The 24,620-nt window shown below is 39.5% G+C and overlaps 3 protein-coding genes across 7 annotated transcripts in view; all 3 read right to left on the reverse strand.

Annotated features, from left to right (window-relative positions):
• Positions 1–3,479: 3,479 nt before the first annotated feature.
• LOC114350849 (protein Star-like) lies at positions 3,480–10,192 on the reverse strand. Its single transcript, XM_028301792.1, has 6 exons — positions 9,926–10,192; positions 9,194–9,443; positions 7,451–7,638; positions 6,396–6,578; positions 4,693–4,872; positions 3,480–3,737 (listed from the first exon to the last, which is right to left on the reverse strand). Exons 1-6 carry the CDS (start codon positions 9,935–9,937, stop codon positions 3,609–3,611), a joined length of 942 nt encoding a protein of 313 aa, XP_028157593.1. The 5' UTR covers positions 9,938–10,192; the 3' UTR covers positions 3,480–3,608.
• Positions 10,193–11,724: 1,532 nt separating this feature from the next.
• Positions 11,725–18,789, reverse strand: LOC114350850 (protein Star-like). 3 transcript variants are annotated; one of them, XR_003655738.1, is made up of 7 exons: positions 18,560–18,789; positions 17,815–18,064; positions 16,001–16,188; positions 15,193–15,375; positions 14,119–14,298; positions 12,437–13,138; positions 11,725–12,401 (listed from the first exon to the last, which is right to left on the reverse strand). XR_003655738.1 is itself a non-coding variant. In XM_028301793.1 (6 exons), the coding sequence occupies exons 1-6, from the start codon at positions 18,569–18,571 to the stop codon at positions 13,010–13,012; spliced, it is 942 nt and encodes a 313-aa protein (XP_028157594.1). In that variant the 5' UTR covers positions 18,572–18,789; the 3' UTR covers positions 11,725–13,009. The 3 variants fall into 3 exon arrangements, 2 of the variants coding, with proteins under 2 accessions (XP_028157594.1, XP_028157595.1); XM_028301793.1 differs by having other exon boundaries at positions 11,725–13,138; XM_028301794.1 differs by lacking the exon at positions 18,560–18,789 and adding an exon at positions 18,239–18,346 and having other exon boundaries at positions 11,725–13,138.
• Positions 18,790–22,850: 4,061 nt separating this feature from the next.
• Positions 22,851–24,620, reverse strand: part of LOC114350857 (protein Skeletor, isoforms B/C) — a 38,616-nt gene continuing 36,846 nt past the window's right edge. For 2 of the 3 annotated variants that reach the window (XM_028301803.1, XM_028301801.1), the window contains one exon: positions 22,851–23,621. In XM_028301803.1, the coding sequence (XP_028157604.1) occupies positions 23,445–23,621 (177 nt within the window). In that variant the 3' untranslated portion in view covers positions 22,851–23,444. Of the gene's footprint in view, positions 23,622–24,173; positions 24,338–24,620 lie in introns of all 3 variants that reach the window. The other variant, XM_028301802.1, reaches the window with a different exon arrangement.

Consider the following 24,620-nt stretch of genomic DNA (forward strand, 5'->3'; position numbering starts at 1 on the left):
TGAATTAACTAAATATCATTATTCTTAAATTATCACGATTCGAAATTAATAATTAAAAATCTTAAATGAATTATTTTAAAATTAAACTTATTGACATTATTAGAGAATAAAATGTAAGAGATCCAGATAGACTCCTCCGATTCGAGGTTTAAGAAAGTAGATAAAAAGCTACTCAAGATTTTTAAGGAACACAAACACGATAAACTGGTGTGATGTTCAAATGAGTAAACTTACGAGGGCTATAATTTTAGTAACCAAACAAAAACAATCTGTTAAACTAAACTAAACACATTTATCTTTTGTAAATGTAATTAAATTATCATTTTTAATAGTAAGATAATTTGGCTCTATTAATTTGACATTTAACCATTTCAATCAACAACAGTACAATATGTCAGATCACTGAAAAAATAATACCTAATAAATATCACCACACGAGACAGTGATTGCATGTCATTGATTTAGTTTGGTTAAAATATTATGGGTCTAGACTTAACTGTGACTTGGCTGAGGAATGGGAGTGGCACGACAGAGTGAGGAGTGACATTGACATTAAGATGTGACAGAGCATACTTTGAATTATAGATGACCCACGCTGAACTGTCCCACCAAACTCAATGACAGGGGGGCGCTACCATCGTTCAACTATATGGTTGCCAACATGGCAAAAATCGGAACCAGCGAATCCAGCGATCCGGTATCGACGGTGGCGCCCCACTGTCAATGTCATGCATAGGACAGTTCAGTATTTTGGAACTATAATTCTGAAGTCTCGTTGACGTTGAAGTCTCAAAAACACCCTCAACTGCCGCTCCCATACCTATAGCAAAACGTATATGGGAACGTATTTGCAAAGCGTCTTTGCAAAAACATTTGTACATACTTGTGTGTACACATCTTGACACCTATATGTCACCGTAAAATTGTGAATTCCGTCAGATTATAATCTGACGTAGTTAAATTACAATCTAACCTAACCCACTGTTAGTTTACAATCTAACGCGTTATATTATAAACTGACAGAGTTCACAATTTCACGTTGACATATACATCACTACATTTTTATCACCGAAAAAAAAATTCTGGGTAATGAGTTACTCAAAATGTCATCCCAAAATTGGTAATTTATGGACACACGCGTCGATATTATTTCGTGCTTTTAAGTAAGAGGTGAAATGTAATAGCCTTGTTTGGTTACTAAATATTATTCAATTAAAAGTTTATGCCTATTTTGTTCATATTTCGATGTAGCCGATTAACCGCCAAAGTATATGCAAAATTGCGTAAATGTAAACAATTTATTTAATTTTATTAGAACTCCAAAATCAGTTTACGTTAAGTTGCATATAGTTTGACGTTACATTATGATTATCTACAAATTATAATAGAAATTAGACAGTGAATTATTGTAAATGTTGCGAGTATATAATTTGCTAAGATTGTTCATATAGCTGCATATAATTTATTAAAGCTACGAAGTAGATTTAGTTGCGAAATAGTTACGTGTTTTATAATAACGTAGAATCAAACGAAAAATTTTAAGTAAGTAGAACGTTTAGTCAACATCTTATAGGTAGTCCGTGTACATTTAATTTTAGATGAAAAGCATACTTTGAACTTTATGACACCAATAAGTAGTGGACAAAGTGGCTCAAAATTGAGCAAAGCGACTTCAGCCATGAGCAAAAAGACTCATTCATAGAATCCTAGTAAAGGTTCGGCCAAACCAACGCGATCAGCCGGCGTGCAGCGATGGCGATTAATGCATTTAAGTCAGGTCGCCATCGCTGCACGCCGGCTGATCGCGTTGGTTTGGCCGAGCCTTTATTAGTTACAAACCGATCGAGTTAGCTGACAGCCGTGACGTCACATCAACGCTCTAGTGCGGAAGGGGCGAACGCGGGTAGGTGTGCAGGTAAGTGGGAGGGAGAGTCGCATTCCTGCGAGATGCGCATTTAGCGCGATCGGGTTGTAGACTCCATTTATGTTTGGTTTTATTAGAGTTTTCTTATGAGCAGTAGAATCACCTCAAAAGGAATTCCTTAGGCCCAGAACAGACGGTGACACGCAACTGCAACGAAACTGCTAGTTACTTTTGAGTTGCATCTAAGTTTCTGCCAAATCATCATTTCTGAAACTGAAAGTTTCAAACTGGTCGCGTCATGTGTGGTCTCTCAACGGACGCTATGGCAGAAACTTAGATGCAACTCAAAAGTAAGTAGCAGTTGCAGTTTCGTCGCAGTTGCGTTTCACCGTCTGTTCTGGGCCTTAGCCTTTTTGTTAGAAAATACATTTTGAGCAACGCGACTCAACTCTGAGCATCGTTGTTAAATAGATGACACTATTTTATTCATTTCATTAAATTTAAAAACGAATAAGTTAATTTATGAGACTATTTTTATAAATTGTGATCGTAATTTGTGATGTGCCATTGACTCGAGTTTCTCAAGTAGTGAGACCGGCAAGACAATGGGTTTACTCTGCAAAACGATGTTGATGTATTTGTCTCACTCTTTTATTCCCAGAACGAGTGAAACAAAATGTATGACCAAGAGTACACTAGTAATGTGTGCAAAAATAGGTTAATATAACTTTTACCAAGCTTCGTCAAGTATAAATAACTTTATTTGAACATTTGATATAGTAGTTCATGATATAATTTTCCAAATAAGACTTGAATTACCGATGATTTTTGTTGTGGTTTTGTAAAGTAAACCTAACATTGTCTTGTAACTGTTTCTAGCCAAATTATCAAGGATGTCTTAAGCATATAGCTCAACGTGAGCTGTGTAACAAGTTGTATAAACGTGTAGAGGAATATTCGTAAAGGCAACGTCGTGTTCTCCTAACGATGTGACCGAAATCACTCGTGTGGGCGAGATTAGACGAGTTCAAACTGTTTTGCAGAATTTCCAGACCTTTCTAACTGAGACAAGAGACGAAAATTTATTTTATTCAAAGACGGCATTAAGTACAAACGTTCAAACCACGGGCTTTCACCTATATAAATATGTGTATATTTATTTACCGGTTTCATTTATTTATGTTAAGATTTTATACAAGACGGCGGAGTTTAAAATATCCAAATGTCTTAACTGTTTTAATGGAATCGAATCCAAATTACACAACAGTGACGTCTCATACCCACCAAAAGGTCTATTCCATCTTGATCACATGGATTTGATCACCTGGGTGATCACCTTGATCACATGGATTTGATCACCCAGGTGATCAAAGTGGACTCCAGGCGATACTTTGGTGTTCTTTGATGCCCAAAACAGTCTGAACTCGACCAAAACCATCCATACCTCACTAAACTCATCAGCTTCATCAGCAAAACCAGAGTAAATACAAATGAGTAGGTTATCTTCATAGAAACGCACCGAGCGCGGTTTGTATGTGAGCGCGCCAATACGGCGCAACTCCCCGTTAATCCCCGCTAAATTTTGTCAGTGTGTGCGTGCGCGCCGCATACGTATTGGCGCGCTCACATACAAACCGCGCTCGGTGCGTTTCTATGAAGATGACCTACTCATTTGTATTTACTCTGGCAATATTCATCAAAGTCGACCATCATCGCCCTCCCAAACTAATCCACCCCTACCTTCCTAGGCGTCCCCTTGCAGCGCAAACATCACGGCGTCTTCGTACTGGGCGGCGATGGAGTAGTTCCGAGCGGCCAGGAACTCGGCCGTCTGGTTGCGGAGCACCGGGTCTGATGAGCGGTATTCTATCACCTGTGGACGATCAACCATGTGAGCGTTTTGTTGATGATAAATATTTTTAGGTAAAGCTATATTTAGGACGTGTATTATAGGCCGAATTACCACCAAAGCGGAGCGGAGACGTGAAGTGGAAACAATAATAACTGATTGGTTATTCAACACACGTCTCTTCTCAGCTCCGCTTTGGTGGAAACCGGACCTAAGTGCCTACACATAGTACACAGAATTTGAATTAGTTTAAAAATGCTGGTATGATTTATGTATGGCACGCACTTCTATTCTTCCTGTGGATATCATAAAAACGACTGAGGAACAAATATGCGAACATCAGGCCTCCTTCACCCCATATTCCAAACCCAAATCCTCCATTTCGTTCGTTCGTTCGTTTCAGCCGAAAGATGTCCACTGCTAGACAAAGGCCTCCCCCAAGGATTTCCACAAACACCGGTCCTGCGCCGCTCGCATCCAGGCACCTCTCGCGACCTTCACCATATCGTCCGTCCACCTAGTGGGAGCATTTGCCTCCATTTGATCGGAGCGTAGACATAGTTTGTGAAACGTATAACCGTCGAAGCACAAAGGTTGTCCAGGGGGGTGACCACGGTCCAGAAAACGTGCAGGCAGTCCTCCCACTCGTTAGACCGACGATCTGTTTGTTTGTATCTACGATCTAGATACACAGTACACTGTCTCACGTACACAAGTGATAGGCAGTCACGTGACATCGTTACGAGTGAAACAAGTCAGTCGAACGGCAGACGCCGGCGAGGACGGACGTGCCGCAATGAGGCGCTTGGTGTGAGACGGTGAGCCAGTGAATAGTGCACATTTAGGTATTCTACAGGCGCGACCTCTCTGGTAGAGGACCGGTTATTGCAAAAATAAGGGGAGGACTTTGTCCAGCAGTGGACGTCATTTGGCTGAAACGAACGAACGAATTAATAAAGTGTTTAAATGTATCACTCACCTGAAGTCGCACTTTGTCCCCAAACGGCACGTGTTTCAACGCTGGCAACACTTTGTCCCCACCCAGTAGTGCGTATTGAGCGTGCGTTGCCTCCGCAGCTAGTAAGACGGTGTACAGCGGGAGACACAGCACGCGGGATGAAAACATGGCCGAGTGGCTGTCTGGGGACTGGTACGTCACCTGGGGAGGATACAAATACACATAAAAACATTGTTATTGGCCACAAAGGTAAGGAAAAACTGGTCGATTCTTCTGACGTTGCTGTCTTGATAGAGGGGTCGTGATCAAGTCAAGGAACCTTTTTTTTTACGGGGAAAAAATGCGTTGAATCTCATACCTACCCTGCGGGGACAGGGTAGGTTATGTGGGGCTCACCAAGTCAGAAGGACGAGGCATACCCACTAAAAAGACCCCGGTGCGAGTGACGGACTCGCCATAAGTGGGAGGAAACTGTGTTCGGGGTTGTGTTGTCAAAATATTTGTATGTTATAAGTATTGTCTGAACAACGGCGACAATTTTATTTCGATTCAAATTTATTCCTACCGCTCGATTTATTGCGGGCAAAAGAAGTGAGCGCCGCTAGACTGGAGTGCGCCGCCCGCTCGTTGCCCGCTCCCGCGCCGCTGTGTTCGAGAACCGGTCTATTTGATTTTACGCATAAGATCCTGCCGCTCCCGCGCCGCCGCCGCTCCCGCCCCGCTGCCCGCTAAATTCGAGGCTGAGGCCTTAGGACTATTTAGTGTACCGCATCACGGCAGTTCCACATCACAGTTGAATCCACTATGAACGTCATACACCACGCTCTCTCTTATTTGGAGCAAGCTTAGATATGAACCAATCTTACCTCTCTAGGATGCATGGTCGGGCTGACATCATACATCGCCCGAGCTCCGTCTCTTGGGACTAAATAGTGTATCGCATCACGGCAGTTCCATATCACAGTTGAATCCACTACGAACGTTGAACACCATGGTCTCATTCGGAGGAAGCTTAATGCCCGTTTTCACCATCAATCTCTAATTTTTAAGTGACCCCTATGAAAACAAAATTCCTGTTGTTACCATAGGGGTCACTTAAAAATTAGGGATTGATGGGGAAAGCGGGCATAAGTCTTAACCAATCGTACCTCTCTAGGATGCACAGTGGGGCTCAGACAGGCGTACAGCGCTCGGGCTCCGCCCCTAAGCGCCAAGTAGTCCCTCGCCGCAGCCCGAACCACTACGCATTCCCAGCCTCGGCTGCTCTCCACGTAGAGCTTAGTAAACCACCATTACGCATACTATGCTTTCTATTCCCCTTTAGAGCAAGCTATCATAAGCCTGACCAATAAGCATATCTCTCCAGGATACACCGCAGAGCTGAGACAAACTTGTAGGGTCCAGGCTCCGCCCCTCAGTGCAAGTTAATCCCGCACCACTTGCACTTCAGTCGTCAAAGCTATCTTATAGAGCAGTGGTTCTTAACCAGTGGTCCCTGGAGGCATTCCAAGTGGTCCGTGAAGACGTCGTAATAAACAAGTAACGTGACGTGATGAGTCGAGTAAACACAACGCAAATGGCGCACAGTGGGTGAGAAATCGACCTCCTCTTTCATAGAATTATGAAAAAAAAGTGGTCCCTGACAAGATAGAAATTTGGTAAAATGGTCCCTCGTGACTTAATGGTTAAGAACCACTGTAATAGAGTCTAACCTGTAGTCTTACCTCTCTAGGATGCACAGTGGGGCTCAGACAGGCGTGCAGCGCTCGGGCTCCGCCCCTAAGCGCTAAGTAATCCCTGGCCGCAGCCCGGACCACCACGCCTTCCCAGCCGCGGCTGCTCTCCAGATAAAGTGTGGTGGGGTCCCGTGGACCTCGCGGGAGGAACTCCACGAAAGTTCCGTTTTGCTGCAGAAAAGGTAGGAAAGTTAGAGCACAAACTTTATGTCTGCGTTTCGACGGAATTTTCGAGGAAGTTAAGCGAAATTCGTAATTTTCATGCAACCTTGTGAGGGATTCAGTCTTAGCGCATTCACGCATTAGGCAACATGTATGGCAAAATAGTATTCAAGTGGCGACTGCCATTGCAATTTACATTCTCAATCATTCAGTATAACAAATTACTGAGGACAAATGTCTTGACGGAAATCGAAGTTAGCTGAATGAGACACTGTGTTCAATTTCGGAGCACTTCGAGTCCTTTGATTTCAGCGCATTTGCCGACAAGTTTCGCAAGTTAGAATGAAGTATTTGGTCGTATTGCGACGTGTCGCTTCATGTCGCGTAACACCTTAGTGTCCCCAGCGAGGCACTGTACCCGCTATGAAATTAATCAGAAAAACATAAGAGGAGTTCGAAGTCTAGGTTCGACTTGCAAAGCCCAGCTCCAGTGCAAAACAGATGATAGGTGACTAAACAATGGTTCCTGATTTTAAGGCTAAGAACTCATGGCGCGATTTTCACCCGCGCCCGCGGCGGTTGCGGGCCCGCAGCTTCTGTAGAATGCAGATACTTGTGTAAAAAATAATGCACAACTCACGACGCGGTTTTCGTCCGCAGCGGGCGCGGTTGTAATCGGGTCCCGCTAGGCGGTGTTCGCCCGCACGAAAACCGCCCGATCGGCGGGCGACTATTTTGTACCAGTGACTTAGCACGCGTGAGTTCTTAGAATAACCGCGCAAATAACCGCTCTCGTGAGTTTTGAAATAAAACCGCAATTCCACAACCGCCGCGGGCGCGAGTGAAAATCGCGCCGTGAGTTCTTAGCCTACAATACTCACAGTGTCCCCAACGAGGCGTGTGACGAGGTCCGCGCGCGGCGAGGCGGGCGGCGCGGCGGGCGGCGCGCGCGGCCGCGGCTGCAGGTGCAGCTGGCGCACGTACGCCACCAGCGCCGCCGACTCCTGCGGGATGCGCGCCAGCTCGTAGTCGCGCGTCATGTTCAGCCGGAACTGCTGCGCTCCCAGCGCTGAGGGAAAAGGCAAGTGAACACATCTTTATATGAACAAGCAGATAAACGGGTGATCTTCATATTCATAGTCCCGTATCATGTTCGGACTGAACTGCTGGGCTCCCAGCGCTGCGGGTAAAGGCAAGTGAAAACTATATGAACAAGCAAAAGAATGCCGGGCACACAGTGATGAAAGTATCTTCACATTCGTAGTCTCGCGTCATGTTCAGCAGAACTGCTGCGCTCCCAGCGCTGAGGGTAACAGTGATGTAATCCATGCATTACTCAACATCAAATAAACCGCACCTTCCGCGACGCGAACTTTAAAGATTTTCTTCTGACACAATCATGGTGCCCCAACAATATTGGTGTTATTTGAAAGCCCAATAAATAAACTTAAAGAAAAACACATTTAGTTTCTTAATAAACGATTAACATATACCATAAATGGGACTTGAAAAAAGACCTCACTTGGGGCTCATCTCTCTCATTAGACCAATTTTTAAACCAAATAATAAACTCACGTGTCCTCTTTAAAACAGATGGATAGCAATTAATCCCAACTTAACAATTTTATAGCCATAAAAGTTGGCTCAAGCTCAAGCTCAGCGATTTATTTGATGTCGAGTGTATTTATAGTTTTGTTGTAATTCACAAAGGCCAATGAGGTTTACATGTGTGGTAGCTCACTACTGTTCCGTTTATCAAAAGTTTGATAGACATTACACGTAAGTACATCGTTATGTGCATGTAAATGTACACACACAAGTAAAGCTCACTCGCCTTTTTGAGTTGCAAGAACTATATTATAACTTAGGCAATCTTGCCAACCAATAAGGGCGATTTTTCACCAATTATTTCTACTGAAACTGAGCAGAGATGAAACATCTTGTCTCCAGTTTATAATAAGCTTTGATTGATAAACCTTAAGTACCGGAAAACGCAGCGTGGGACGTCCACCCAGAAAGTGGACCGACAATATCATTAAGTTAGTAGGAAGGTGCTGGATGCAGGATACTAACCAGGCGATAAAATCATTGGAGGAAGCCTATGTTCAGCAGTGGACGTTCTGCGACTGAAATGACGACGACGATAAACCATAGCTGAAAATCCTCCCCTCTACTACTCACATCCACTTTGATGAAGCCCATTAACATAGCTCACACAAGAAAACCCTTTGAAAAACACTACAAAATTCCAGAGTACAATACTACAATAAGGAAATACACTATTACGTAATTGAGTGTGATGAGCTACACTATCATCAACTAGTTTAATGGTGCATCACAAGAGTGACTCATACACAATGCAGGCACAAACATTATTTCAGGGACATCAGTAATTTGCATTATGTAATTTGCTGACACTTCTTCTTAAAATGAACACTACTCAAAACATTAAACAATGTTACAAAATAGAGAATTTGAACCTAAACAATATTGAACGGACTATAAACTTAGTTCCTACAATTTTGTGCATAATAAAAACCCTCATTTAATAGTTTTTCTACTATAAATTAAAAAGACATCTCAAATCAGACGAAAGAATTAAAAAGCATTTACTATTTACTTACCAGCATTATCCATGTAGATAAGCAGCATCGTCATCACAGTAACGAACGTCAGCACAAAAAGCACGGCTGGTAGCAACCGCCTATACAAATCGTTGGGTGGAGTCTTCGTAAACGAAGGCACGGACGGTCTCACTATCACGGGCTCCACTGGGATCGGTACGGGGACTGTTGTTGGCTTGTCCGGTGCAGGCTCTTTTGGTTTATTAGCTGCCTCTGATTGCTCCTCTGGTAGAGGGTTTTCTTGGATTTTCTAGAACATAATTGAGACATTTTAGTGCTAGGATTGACTGTAAAGTTAGAAAGTTGGTAATGAAGGCATGAAAATCTGGCCTGCAATTCCACATCTTAAGCATATAAAATCTAATCCAGTCTTCTGATATAAGGTCAAATTACAGATTTCATTTGAACAATCCTTACCATTTTTTTTTAATTTGCCTTGCTTTGCTAAACTTGGATAAATAACCTACAATTTACATAAAATATCTCAAGACTAAAACAACACCTGCACAATCAATTTGGATAAGACAAAACTTTGTAAATTAAGGGTTTAATAAATAGCACTTTGAATTTTCTTTACATTGCCAAAAATTGTAAAGCTTCCCTACTGTTGACAGGTGCTAACTTTTTGTCATGTTTTTTTTCTTTGTCACTACAATGGTTTCAACGAAAGGTTTCTACAAAGAGGCAATATAACAGGTATACCTTATTAATGTAGATTTAAATATAACTTACTTTTTCAGCCATTGTATTCAATTATTAGCACAAAAAATGAAAAACAAATAGACACTAAAACACTTCCTGTCGATTATAATCACTGATTGAAATCATAACAAAGACATTGTGAGACTTGAATTATTAAATAATAACACTGCACTGTACGCTTAAAATGAATATTCTTTACAAAACATTAAACAATGTTACGAAACAAAAATAAAAATACAAGATTCTGAGTGACGGTGAGTCAGTGACCGCAATGTTTGATACGACTACACTAACATTAAAATTTTCTACCATTTTCTACCAAAATGCTTGTCAAAATGTCAATCTGTCAAAAATAATGGGCCGGGCGCTCATAGCAATAAAATCTCACTCTGATTGATTTTCAATGTTAGGTACATAATTACACCTCAGCATTTTTATAATGAAACCGGTCTTAGAAATATAGCAGCCATTTTTTTGGAGCGAATAATGTATTTGTTATGATATTGCTCACGAGCCACAGTAGATCTTGAAGTGAGAAATCAACAAAATATTGTAGGTATAAATTGGTACATAATGAAACTCCGATACTTTAAGGAAAGGTTTATTGTCAAAGTTTTATAAATTACACAAAAGTAACAGCAATTTATCTTTAAAAATGTGAGTAGGTATTTTTTACAAAATCGTGTTAACTTACACGTAAATATATACATGCAGTTAGGTATTTATAAAAAGCTTCCGTTTACGCTACTTTTTATACTAACTACTAAATGTAAAATTTGTGCAATAAGTATTTTAAATGGGTATTATAAAGTAACATGTTTTAAATTATACTTATGTTAACATAATCTATAGAAAATCATTTTATAAACTTAACCAACCAAATTCAATCTCTAGAGAAAATTCAAATTTTATAAAACAAGTAGTAGTAATTAATAAACAATAAGCTAACGAATTAATAACTTTAATTTATATACAGTTTATCAATACAGTTGCATTTTCAACTTACCAATTTTGTACTAAGTAATTACTCATAGGCAAAGCTATGTTGAAAATTGAATAATGCAAATGCGACTTACTTTATTGTCATGCTATCACGATCACACTGATGGATAATAATTTTGAAATATAAAAAGTACACTATCTCATATCTTAGAAATGCGTTTATGTGAATAAAAACTTATATTAAAAGAATTGATTATGCACCTCAAACATTGTGTAGTTACCGGTATAGTCACATAAGGAATAAGCAATTCCTCGAAATATCAATCAAGACAGCTGGTAAATGAATCGATCCATGTTAAAAAGGCGTTTATTTTGGTCCAGTCCTGAATTTTTAGCAAATATGTAAAACAACGTATTAATATCACGTACTTTCTAAAACTTAGGATAACTGTTTTTTTTTTTAAATCACGAATCCTTTTTAACACGGAACTATTAAAGTAGAAATAACACCATTCGTTTGCGGCCGTAAATGTTTTATACAATTGCATCTATATGGACGGCCGCTACAAATCACACACAATATTATTATGAATATTTTATAATAACGATAAATATGAGGAACAATGCTTCGTTAATTTTTTCATTGAATTTACAGACATAATTATAACCTATGTATGAAACATTGTTATNATTAAATAGATGACACTATTTTATTAATTTCATTAAATTTAAAAACGAATAAGTTAATTTATGAGACTATTTTTATAAATTGTGATCGTAATTTGTGATGTGCCATTGACTCTGAGGAAAAAGCGAGTTTCTTAAGATAATGAGACCGGCAAGACAATGGGTTTACTTTGCAAAACGATGTTGATGTATTTGTCTCACTCTCTCATTCCCAGAATGAGTGAAATAATAGGTACAGCCAAATTGATGCAATACATTTTGTTAACGTGTGAAAGAGTTTGTTAGTAACACTTTAATTCCCGCAAAAATAGGTAAATATAACTTTCATGAGCTTCGTCGAGTAAAATAACTTTATTATGATATAATAGTTCGTTTAATAACTTTCCAAACCACACTCGAATTACAAATGATTTTATGTCATGTTTTGCAGAGTAAACCTAACATTGTCTTGTAACCGTTTCTAGCCAAATTATCAAGGATGTCTTAAGCATACAAGAGCAATATGGCTCAACGTGAGCTGTGTAACAAGTTGTATAAACGTGTAGAGGAATATTCGTAAAGGCAACGTCGTGTTCTTCAAAGGATGAGGCTGTTTGGCCACCCAAACAGCCTCATCGAGTGATTCCATAATCACTCGAGTGTGGGCGAGATTAGTCGAGTTCAAAGTGTTTTGCAGAATTTCCTGACCGGCATTAATTACAAACTTTCAAACCACGGACTTTCACCTATATTAGCAATGGTATGGCAAAAATAAATGGCAGAGTTTAAAATATCCAAATGTCTTATCTGTTTTAGTGGAACGAATCCAAATTACCCAACAGTGACGTCTCTTCCCGACCAAAAGGTTTATTCACCTTGATCACATGGATTTGATCACCTGGGTGATCACCTTGATCACATGGATTTGACCACCCAGGTGATCAAAGTGGACTCTAGGCGACACTTTGGTGTTCCTTGATCCCCAAAACAGTCTGAACTCGACCAAAACCATCCAAACCTCACTAAACTCATCAGCTTCATCAGCAAAACCAGAGTAAATACAAATGAGTAGGTTATCTTCATAGAAACGCACCGAGCGCGGTTTGTATGTCCCCGCTAAATTTTGTCAGTGTGTGCGTGCGCGCCGCATACGTATTGGCGCGCGCTCACATACAAACCGCGCTCGGTGCGTTTCTATGAAGATGACCTACTCATTTGTATTTACTCGACCAAAACCATCCAAACTTCTCCAATCTCACCCTTTATCAGTAAGGCTGGTTTTAGTGTCACGCGGACCGTCCGGTGCGGACCCGCTCCGCACGGCCAATCTGTATGAACTTCTAGGGAGCGTTTTAGAGTAATGCGGTCCGGAGGAACCGCTCCGCTCCCTAGCAGTTCATACAGATCGACTGTGCGGAGCGATGCGCACTGACAGTCCGCGTGACACTAAAACCAGCCTAAAACCCTTCAAACTCGACCCTTCCAAACTAACCCACCCCTACCTTCCTAGGCGTCCCCTTGCAGCGCAAACATCACGGCGTCTTCGTACTGGGCAGCGATGGAGTAGTTCCGTGCGGCCAGGAACTCGGCCGTCTGGTTGCGGAGCACCGGGTCTGATGAGCGGTATTCTATCACCTGTGGACGATCAACCATGTGAGCGTTTTGTTGATGATAAATATTTTTAGGTAAAGCTATATTTAGGACGTGTATTATAGGCCGAATTACCACCAAAGCGGAGCGGAGACGTGAAGTGGAAACAATAATAACTGATTGGTTATTCAACACACGTCTCTTCTCAGCTCCGCTTTGGTGGAAACCGGATCTAAGTGCCTACACATAGTACACAGAATTTGAATTAGTTTAAAAATGCTGGTATGATTGCCGGCACTTCTATTCTTCCTGTGGATATCATAAAAACGACTGAGGAACAAATATGCGAACATCAGGCCTCCTTAACCCCATATTCCAAACCCAAATCCTCCATTTCGTTCGTTCGTTCGTTTCAGCCGAAAGATGTCCACTGCTAGACAAAGGCCTCCCCCAAGGATTTCCACAAACACCGGTCCTGCGCCGCTCGCATCCAGGCACCTCTCGCGACCTTCACCATATCGTCCGTCCACCTAGTGGGAGCATTTGCCTCTGGTAAATAAGAGAGGGTCATGCGCCTGTGGTAGAGACCAATGATCGGAGCGTAGACATAGCTTATAAACCGTATAACCGTCGAAGCACAAAGGTTGTCCAGGGGGGTGACCACGGTCCAGAAAACGTGCAGGCAGTCCTCCCACTCGTTAGACCGACGATCTGTTTGTTTGTATCTACGATCTAGATACACAGTACACTGTCTCACGTACACAAGTGATAGGCAGTCACGTGACATCGTTACGAGTGAAACAAGTCAGTCGAACGGCAGACGCCGGCGAGGACGGACGTGCCGCAATGAGACGCTTGGTGTGACGGTGAGCCAGTGAATAGTGCACATTTAGTTACTCTACAGGCGCGACCTCTGGTAGAGGACCGGTTATTGCAAAAATAAGGGGAGGACTTTGTCCAGCGGTGGACGTCATTTGGCTGAAACGAACGAACGAATTAATAAAGTGTTTGAATGTATCACTCACCTGAAGTCGCACTTTGTCCCCAAACGGCACGTGTTTTAAGGCTGGCAACACTTTGTCTCCACCCAGCAGTGCGTATTGAGCGTGCGTGGCCTCCGCAGCTAGTAAGACGGTGTACAGCGGGAGACACAGCACGCGGGATGAAAACATTGCTGAATGGCTGTCTGGGGACTGGTATGTCACCTGGGGAGGATACAAATACACATAAAAACATTGTTATTGACCACAAAGGTAAGGAAAAGCTGATCGATTCTTCTGACGTTGCTGTCTTGATAGAGGGGTCGTGATCAAGTCAAGGAACCTTTTTTTTACAGGGAAAAAATGCGTTGAATCGCATACCTACCCTGCGGGGACAGGGTAGGTTATGTGGGGCTCACCAAGTCAGAAGGACGAGGCATACCCACTAAAAAGACCCCGGTGCTCCGTCACTCGCCATAAGTGGGAGGAAACTGTGTTCGGGGTTGTGTTGTCAAGATATTTGTTTTTATTCGCGAACGAAATGTTTGAACAACGGCGACAATTTTATTTCGATTCAAATTTATTCCTAACGCTCGTTGCCCGCTCCCGCGCCGCTGTTTTCGAGAACCGGTCTATTTGATTTTACGCATAAGATCCTGCCGCTCCCGCGCCGCTACCGCCGCCGCCCCGCTGCCCGCGAAATTCGAGGCTGAGGCCTTAGGACTATTTAGTGTACCGCATCACGGCAGTTGCACATCACAGTTGAATCCACTGAACGTCATACACCACGCTCTCTCTTATTCGGAGCAAGCTTAGATCTGAATCAATCTTACCTTTCTAGGATGCATGGTCGGGCTGACATCATACATACATCGCCCGAGCTCCGTCTCTTGGGACTAAATAGTGTATCGCATCACGGCAGTTCCATATCACAGTTGAATCCACTACGAACGTTGAACACCATGGTCTCATTCGGAGGAAGCTTAATGCCCGTTTTCACCATCAATCTCTAATTTTTAAGTGACCCCTATGAAAACAAAATTCCTGTTGTTACCATAGGGGTCACTTAAAAATTAGGGATTGATGAGGAAAACGGGCATACATCTTAACCAATCTTACCTCTCTAGGATGCACAGTGGGGCTCAGACAGGCGTGCAGCGCTCGGGCTCCGCCCCTAAGCGCTAAGTAGTCCCTGGCCGCAGCCCGAACCACCACGCCTTCCCAGCCTCGGCTGCTCTCCAGATAAAGCGTGGTGGGGTCCCGTGGACCTCGCGGAAGGAATTCTACGAATGTTCCGTTTTGCTGCGGAAAAAGTAATAAAGTTAAAGCATAAAATTACACTAAATCACTCGTCGTCGTCACTACGTTACGTTTTCTGATTCAGCCAAACGACGTCCACGATAGACGGCGATACAATAGCTTTTTGTAGCAGTATGTAAACGAAACGGTGCTCGACTCTGAGACAAGCTAAATTACATATTGTTGACATTGAGTTGATATTTTTAAATACCTTCGCGAAGAAAACTTTCTGTCCGTAGTACATATAACTTGGTCAAGTTAACTGCGCACCTGGTGACCATGATGTCACATCGACGCTCTGGTACGGACAAGGCGAACGCGGGGAGACATGCGAGTGTGAGTTCAAGGGAGAGTCGTATTCCAGGGAGGTGCGCATTTAGTTTAATCGGGTTATACGCAATTACCTCGACCGGGTTGGTATGATTTGAGATATCCTGCATGATTGGTGGGCGTAGTGTGAGTTTACATCAAAGCATTCGACATCTTCTGCGTTAAACATATGTATGAAAATTTTAGTTCTTGAAACTTTCCGCTGTACAAATCGTCATACAATAATAATGTCACTTTTTTACGCGCTCACTAGTGAGGACGTTTGTTGTAAACACACTCAGCCTTCCTGTATACTCACAGTGTCCCCAACGAGGCGTGTGACGAGGTCCGCGCGCGGCGAGGCGGGCGGCGCGGCGGGCGGCGCGCGCGGCCGCGGCTGCAGGTGCAGCTGGCGCACGTACGCCACCAGCGCCGCCGACTCCTGCGGGATGCGCGCCAGCTCGTAGTCGCGCGTCATGTTCAGACGGAACTGCTGCGCTCCCAGCGCTGAGGGTAAGGAAGACCATACAAATCAATGAGGGCTATCGTTTTTATATCACCTTGTTTCGGTGTCAGTGTTCACCCCTTGTTAGATCCAAATGTTTAATTGAATAAATTTATTTATTATTATTTCTTTTATTCAATTTTCTTTCTTATTTTTAATTTTTTCTTTTTACATAGTAATTATCAAAAAATAAAAATACATTATAAAAACAAAAATCTTAAAAATAGTTAACCCGCTGGCAGCGGAGCAGGGCCCAAGCTACCGGTGGTCAGGGTCACAGGCTGAGGAACCTCCGGACAATGCGTGCCGTACTGAGGATCACCGCCTTTTGAATTATTATTATTATTATTACTTAACAGTTGGCACCCCTGGCGATTGACAGGACCTTACTCTACAGTGGCGCCATCTTGATGAGTGCAAATACGATAGTCCTCCTACCACTTTATCGCTCACAAGTTAACGCCACTGTCTTCGCTACTAGCAAGTGACAGGACCTTACTCTACAGTGGCGCTAACTGGTGAGCACTAAAACGATAGCCCTCATTGACATAAGATCGGCAATACACGGACCGCTCTTGCAGTCAAGAGCTTGAAGCTGCCAGTGATAACTGCTCGAGCAGTTGGTATTAACTGCTCAACAAATCACAAGCGCGCGCGCCGTGGATTGAAGAAAGTGGGCGGAGGTAACTGCGCGAGAGCTGTCGACAGCTCGAGCAGTTAGTGTATGGCTGGCGACTGCTTGACCGCACGATGAAAATTCACCGTGCTGTCGACCGCCCGAATCAGTTGCAACTGCTCGAGCGGTTCGTGTATGTGCGTCCATAGAACTCTGCAGTTCACTGTGCAGTCGCAGCTTGAAGCTGTCGACCCTGACTGCTTCAAGCGGTCCGTGTATTGCCGGCCTAAGTGTGCTTACCCCCCTCACGCGATCTGCGGCGGGAAGGCGCTTACGTTAAGGCCCTCGCCTACGGCGACATTTTGTAGCGATGCAGTCACGCTGCTGTAGGGCATTGGCATCACTTCTTTGTGCGTTCCAAATGCGACTAACGCACGTTAGTCCTTTACGAAACGTGCGACAATAAGTCGCCGTAAGCGAGGGCTCTAAGGTGTGCTTGCTAGCGAGTGCGTAAAAGAATGACATTAAATGCATGACAAATTGTATAGCGCCCCTAACAGCTACTTTAAAGAAATCTTCATTATGCCCATTTAATATAGCTTACACAAGAAAACCCTTTGAAAAACACTACAAAATTCCAGAGTACAATACTACAATAAGGAAATACACTATTACGTAATTGAGTGTGATGAGCTACACTATCATCAACTAGTTTAATGGTGCATCACAAGAGTGACTCATACATGATGCAGGCACAAACAGATTTCAGGGACATCAGTAATTTGAATTATGTAATTTGCTGACCTTGGTACTTCTTCTTAAATTGAACACTACTCAAAACATTAAACAATGTTACAAAATAGAGAATTTGAACCTAAACAATATTAAACGGACTATAAACTTAGTTCCTACAATTTTGTGCATAATAAAAACCCTCTATTAGTTTTTCTACTATAAATTAAAAAGACATCTCAAATCAGACAAAATTAAAAAGCATTTACTATTTACTTACCAGCATTGTCCATGTAGATAAGCAGCATCGTCATCACAGTAACAAACGTCAGCACAAAAAGCACGGCTGGTAGCAACCGCCTATACAAATCATTGGGCGGAGTCTTCGTAAACGAAGGCACGGACGGTCTCACTATCACAGGCTCCACTGGGATTGGTACGGGGACTGTTGTTGGCTTGTCCGGTGCAGGCTCTTTTGGTTTATCAGCTGCCTCTGATTGCTCCTCTGGTAGAGGGTTTTCTTGGATTTTCTAGAACGTAAGACATTTTAGTAAATGCATTGACCGTAAAGTTAGAAAATTAGTAATGAAATGAAAATCTAGCCAGCAATTCCACATCTTAAGCATGTAAAATCTAATCCAGTCTTCTGATAGGTATAAGGTCAAATTACAGATTTCATTTGAACAATCCTTACCACACCTTACCATTGTTTTTTAATTTGCCTTGCTTTGCTAAACTTGGATAAATAACCTACAATTTACATAAAATATCTCAAGACTAAAACAACACCTGCACAATCAATTTAGATAAGACAAAACTTTGTAAATTTAAAAGGGTTTAATAAATAGCACTTTGAATTTTCTTTACATTGCCAAAAATTGTAAAGCTTCCCTATTGTTGACAGGTGCTAACTTTTTGTCATGTTTTTTTTCTTTGTCACTACAATGGTTTCAACGAAAGGTTTCTACAAAGAGGCAATATAACAGGTATATCTTATTAATCTAGATTTAAATAGTATAACTTACTTTTTCAGCCATTGTATTCAATTATTAGCACAAAAAATGAAAAACAAATAGACACTAAAACACTTCCTGTCGATTATAATCACTGATTGAAATCATAACAAAGACATTGTGAGACTTAAATTATTAAATAATAACACTGCACTGTACGCTTAAAATGAATATTCTTTACAAAACACTAAACAATGTTACGAAACTTACGAAACAAAAATAAAAATACAAGATTCTGAGTGACGGTGAGTCAGTGACCGCAATCGCAATCATAGAGAAAAGTAATACATAGGATCGCAATGTTTGATACGATACGACTACTACACCAACATTAAAATTTTCTACCATTTTCTACCAAAATGCTTGTCAAAATGTCAATCTGTCAAAAATAATGGGCCGGGCGCTCATAGCAATAAAATCTCGCTCTGATTGATTTTCAATGTTACATAATTACACCTCAGCATTTTTATAATGAAACCGGTCTTAGAAATATAGCAGCCATTTTTTTGGAGCGAATAATGTATTTGTTATGATATTGCTCACGAGCCACAGTAGATCTTGAAGTGAGAAATCAACAAAATATTGTAGGTATAAATTGGTACACATAGTACATAATGAAACTCCGATACTTTAAGGAAAGGTTTATTGTCAAAGTTTTATAAATTACACAAAAGTAACAGCAATTTATCTTTAAAAATGTGAGTAGGTATTTTTTACAAAATCGTGTTAACTTACACGTAAATATATACATGCAGTTAGGTATTTATAAAAAGCTTCCGTTTACGCTACTTTTTATACTAACTACTAAATGTAAAATTTGTGCAATAAGTATTTTAAATGGGTATTATAAAGTAACATGTTTTAAATTATACTTACGTAAACATAATCTATAGAAAATCATTTTATAAACTTAACCAACCAAATTCAATCTCTAGAGAAAATTCAAATTTTATAAAACAAGTAGTAGTAATTAATAAACAAAAGGCTAACGAATTAATAACTTTAATTTAATACAGTTTATCAATTCAGTTGCATTTTCAACTTACCAATTTTGTACTAAGTAATTACTCATAGGCAAAGCTATGTTGAAAATTGAATAATGCAAATGCGACTTACTTTATTGTCAAGCTATCACCATCACACTGATGGATAATAATTTTTAAATAAAAAAGTACACTATCTCATATCTTAGAAAATAATGCGTTTATGTGAATAAAAACTTATATTAAAAGAATTGATTATACACCTCAAACATTGTGTAGTTACCGGTATAGTCACATAAGGATTAAGCAATTCCTCGAAATATCAAACAAGACAGCTGGTAAAAGAATCGATCCATGTTAAAAAGGCGTTTATTTTGGTCCAGTCCTGAACTTTTAGCAAGTATGTAAAACAACGTATTAATATCACGTACTTTCTAAAATTTAGGATAACTGATTTTTTTTTAAAATCACGAATCCTTTTTAACACGGAACTATTAAAGTAGGAATAACACCATTCGTTTGCGGCCGTAAATGTTTTACAATTGCATCTATTTGGACGGCCGCTACAAATCACACACAATATTATTATGAATATTTTAAAATACACGATAAATATGAGGAACAATGCTTCGTTAATTTTTTTATTGAATTTACAGACATAATATATTGACATTTGTGAGCATGAAATTTCACTTAAGTATTTTTGTAAATTATCTGATTTAAGTAAAATTGTTACCTTATTAATCAACATAAACTATTAAATGTTATTAGTGTCAATCATATTGCTGCAATAATTGTACTTCCTTTAGATGGTATTTTGAAATCACACAAACTTTGAAGACAATAGCTAAGCCATCATCCTGTAATTGCACAGTGTAAATTTGTATTGTATACAGTTAACTATACATCATTTTACAATAATTAACTACTAATAAAATTCTTATTAATAAACTTAAATTTGTGCATCAACATCTACAGCTACAAAGTGTAAAATGATTTCAAATTACTCTATTTTAAACTATCATTACATTTAATAGGTAAAGTTTTCAGAAACGAATTTTCTCTAATATATTGAATACATATAATTTTGGAATCAACTATAATTTATTTTATTTATTTTAATCAACATTTATATTTTTTAAATTCCAAAAAGTGTGTTAGTCGACTGTATGAATAAAGAAGTTACCGCCACTGGTTCTAAGCGGACGTTAAATAAAGTTTTTTATTTTTGGGGTTGGTTGCAAATGTTGCAATATCTTTAAAACAGCAGTTATGTATTTTGTAAAACTAGTTAATACTATAATTTTCACTAGTTTTTTCCGGTTTAAGTAAATCTGTGTAGGTAATATGAAGTTGGTAAAGATTAGTTGAATTTATAGGTATTGCTTTGTGATGGTTATTGTTGAATTTTCTTCCTTATTAGTAGATCAGAGATAATACAATTAAATTAAATGAGCCTTTCAATTATTTAGTGCCCACAATAATAATTATTAGACAAAAATAATGAATTAATTTATCCTGTATTTTACTACAAAACTACCAATCATTTTTTTTCTAGCAACATTAGTACTTTCGTTGACAGAAAAGTACAGTCGACAACATAATTTTGTATCTGAAAATATTTTAATAACTACACAACAAGTTATAATAATCGGCAAGCATCTGACATTTTCTCAGTAACACATTGTGCCATTATGATTAGTATTGTTTAGTGATTGTGTGTTCATCGTTTACTCCGAGCCTTAATTGGTTTTATTGTAAAATCAGTATGAATACCGTACTGTACCGTTAATTAAAGATAAGTATTTTCTATTACTTAATGTATAACAAGTAATTCAATTCATCAAATGTTTATAAAATTACTGATTTCCTAAAAAGTTTTTAAATGCACATGAAATCGGTAGTGATACCTACCATTCTTGTAAAAATAGTGGTGAGAAAAATGCGCAATATTTACACTTAATTTGATAATTCTCAATTATTGTCAATGAGTTAGGCTCAAATATTAAGACTACGTTTCACTTAGTCAGCATCTTATTTAAACAGTCCAAAATTCCATTTAAACATTATTTTATTGTCTTTAATTCCAAATCCCATCCATAAAGCATGCGATTTATGCAAAATTTCAATAATGTATTTTAAATCCCTAAACAAGAGAGTAGATTATTGTCTACCACTAGGTATTTATCTTAAATATGGAATAAATTCTTCCATCGAATATTAAAATTCTTAAAAAGTAAAATAATAAAATACGTTAACGTTATTAATTCGACACTGTAATATAAATATCAAGTTACATTCATTAATGTTTTATTTATACTGGTTTACAAAATTATACCACAGTTTATTATTTATTGTCAAGCACATGGTATAAAAATGTATACGTACTTACAAAGTAAATCTAAAAAATACGTGTCAATATAATAATACGCCAATTTATTGTCAATGTTTTCCATTGTGGCATTTTTAAATTTATTTAGATACCTACTGACTAAAATTTCAAAACCCATCAATCCAAACTCACGGAATCAATTCCATAAATACCTATTTTATTACCCCCTTACTATGAAAATATAAATCGCGTCAGCCATTATCTAATTATTGTTTCTCAAGTCACAGTAAATTAAGTAGCAATCATTACAATAATTATGAATATCAGGGTTTTGTTACAATACAAGAGCACGAGCTAATCTCTGAGACCATTTCAATATACGGAAACTGTGTTGTATTGAACTGTCTCTATTTACATTTTAGCTAGTGTTAAAGTGGCTTTTCATAACTACTACCTATAAAATCCATGAAAAATCCATGTCGTGAGCATGAGTTGACATAAGTACGATTTTGTACTATGCTATTATGTTCTGGTTCATTTGAGCCTCAATCAACGTAAGCTCAACCTTGCTAATGCTCAAACAGTACTAACTTATTTAGGTACTGTCTTTTAGTGAGATATTGTTCTGTTCATAGCCCCCTATTAAGTGGGAAGATAAAACTTGTTTTACAAGCGTTATATTTTTAGAAAAGTAACACATAATTAAATATTTAACCAATATATAATTTATGCCATTGTTAATTTTCCAAAACGACATCTAAATTCAGTTTCTAATAATAATATTATTGTCAATAAACATTTATCTCATATCAAATAAAAAACATTCCTTTCAATATCGTGAATTACCATTAATATAAACTCTACCTATCGCTACAGTTCTTTTTTCAATTTCAAAGTACATACTTCGACTCAAATATATTAACAAATAGTTATTTGTATATAAATAATAATAATTGTATATTTATATTTTAAGAATAAATAGCTTTTGTATAATTGTTGTGCTTTATTATTGTCTATCTATAGGCAATTATATTTTAACAAGAAAGGGGGTAACTGTATAAAATGTTAATAGTCACAGTATATTAACTACATACTTTCAAGTATCCAAAGCCTAAATTGTAAAGTTAATGCACAAAATGCACTTTATAATGACTGATATGAAATTGATAATAATGTACGTAGATTGACATAATTTACCCAATTTCTTAGACCTGTACAAAGAGGCGCGAACTCAGGGCACATTATACTTTATCCCAACAATATCACAATCTATACTCCGATGAGATGACGTGTTGAGATTCAGTAAGTACTTACAAATGAAGAAGATAACAGTTGACTTTTTGACCAAAAATAAATTTCGTTATAACTTTTTATGCTTGACTGTACGTGTCACTTTTTAAAACCCCCGCGACGCGGCATGAAAGTTGCCTTTAAAATCTTCTTTATTTCCTTTCTATCTTCTTTGAGTACATAGGCTGAATAATTATATTGTTTTTTCAATACCTATAAAAATCTAACACGTCTTCCCATCGAGCCAGTAACTCAGTACTCAAGGCCCCAAGCTCGCGTGTATATCTTTGCCTTATCTGGCGGCCATGTTGATCATTCCGATGGCGATGGCAGAGGTGACAGCTGTCAGTTGCGCCGGCGCGGGACGGGGCGCCATGTTGATTTGTGCCCGCTGATCTCCCGGGAAAGGAACTTTTGTGCCTGGATCGACTACGTGGATCTTCCAGCCTAGATTGTTGTGAGTGTAGCACTGAAATCATTACATTTCATATTAAATTCTCGTACCTATTGTAGTAGGAACACGCCATCTGTTACAAAATGTGGGTAGCAGCACATTTTTAACGGCAATAGAAATCTAGCAAAGAACCCGACAAAGTGGTTAAAAGTTTAATCAGTTCCATTTAAATCCAATAAAAAAAACCATTCTAAATCACAATGTAAAAAACGAGCGCCGTGTACACGGCATCAAATTGCATCTTTGCAGTTAGGTAGATAAGTCTAGGCGCAGACTGCAAACTTTTTGCCGGTCGATAGTTTAGTCGGGTAGTTAATCAGTATGGAAGTGCGCACATTACACAGATTGATTCTTCATACAAATTTAAATCGGGCCCAACTATTGGCCGACTAAAAATCGTTGGTCTGCGCCTAGGCGTATCGCCTATCCTTCGCTATTTCAATTGTTTTTTTAGGACGGCTCTATTTTAAGCTAAATGTCTTAAGTTTTTTACGATCATTCTCACTACCTTTGCGCAGTACCTTCTACTCTTCCACTGAAAACCTAAGAACAGGGAAGACTCTTTACCTGATAGTAGACCAAGTCCGGTGTCTCATGGGCCACGGTCCAGTTGAGCACGGCAGGCTCGCCATCATTGCACTCCAACTGCAGGGTCTTCATGTAGTCCTCGAAGGTCTCCGTCACCGCCGACTGGTCGATGGTCTTGTGCGTCCACTCGCAATATCTGCCCACTGGGGAGGAAATAACGAAAAATAAGTGTTATAAGTACACACCGACTTCTCAAAGTTGGTAAAGGGTTGAAGAGGAGGCCTATGTTCGAAGGCGAACCCCCTATACAGGGTGGAAACGATAAGTGATCTCACTCGATTATTTCTAAACTACAAGATATCGAAAAACTGGTTACTGACCCTGAAAGTGCTTCACTAGCTCTTTCAAACGATACCAATAATAGGTTACAGAATAAACTGGCACTATCCGAAAATTCAATGTTTCCAGCTTCCATACAGTACCTAC

This window comes from Ostrinia furnacalis, unplaced genomic scaffold, assembly GCF_004193835.3.
Source record: "Ostrinia furnacalis isolate ACB-3 unplaced genomic scaffold, ASM419383v2 OfSCF0995, whole genome shotgun sequence".
In the NCBI taxonomy this organism is placed as follows: domain Eukaryota; kingdom Metazoa; phylum Arthropoda; class Insecta; order Lepidoptera; family Crambidae; genus Ostrinia; species Ostrinia furnacalis.

What these genes read in the sequence shown, in the direction of transcription:
- LOC114350849 (XM_028301792.1), bottom strand. An exon ending in TATCTACATGGATAATGCTG is followed by an intron (nt 7,639 to 9,193) that starts GTAAGTAAATAG and finishes CTTTTCCCTCAG; the next exon opens with CGCTGGGAGCGCAGCAGTTC. An exon ending in CCACTGTGCATCCTAGAGAG is followed by an intron (nt 4,873 to 6,395) that starts GTAAGACTACAG and finishes TATCCTCCCCAG; the next exon opens with GTGACGTACCAGTCCCCAGA.
- LOC114350850 (XM_028301793.1), bottom strand. An exon ending in CACGCCTCGTTGGGGACACT is followed by an intron (nt 15,376 to 16,000) that starts GTGAGTATACAG and finishes CTTTTTCCGCAG; the next exon opens with CAAAACGGAACATTCGTAGA. An exon ending in CCACTGTGCATCCTAGAGAG is followed by an intron (nt 14,299 to 15,192) that starts GTAAGATTGGTT and finishes TATCCTCCCCAG; the next exon opens with GTGACATACCAGTCCCCAGA.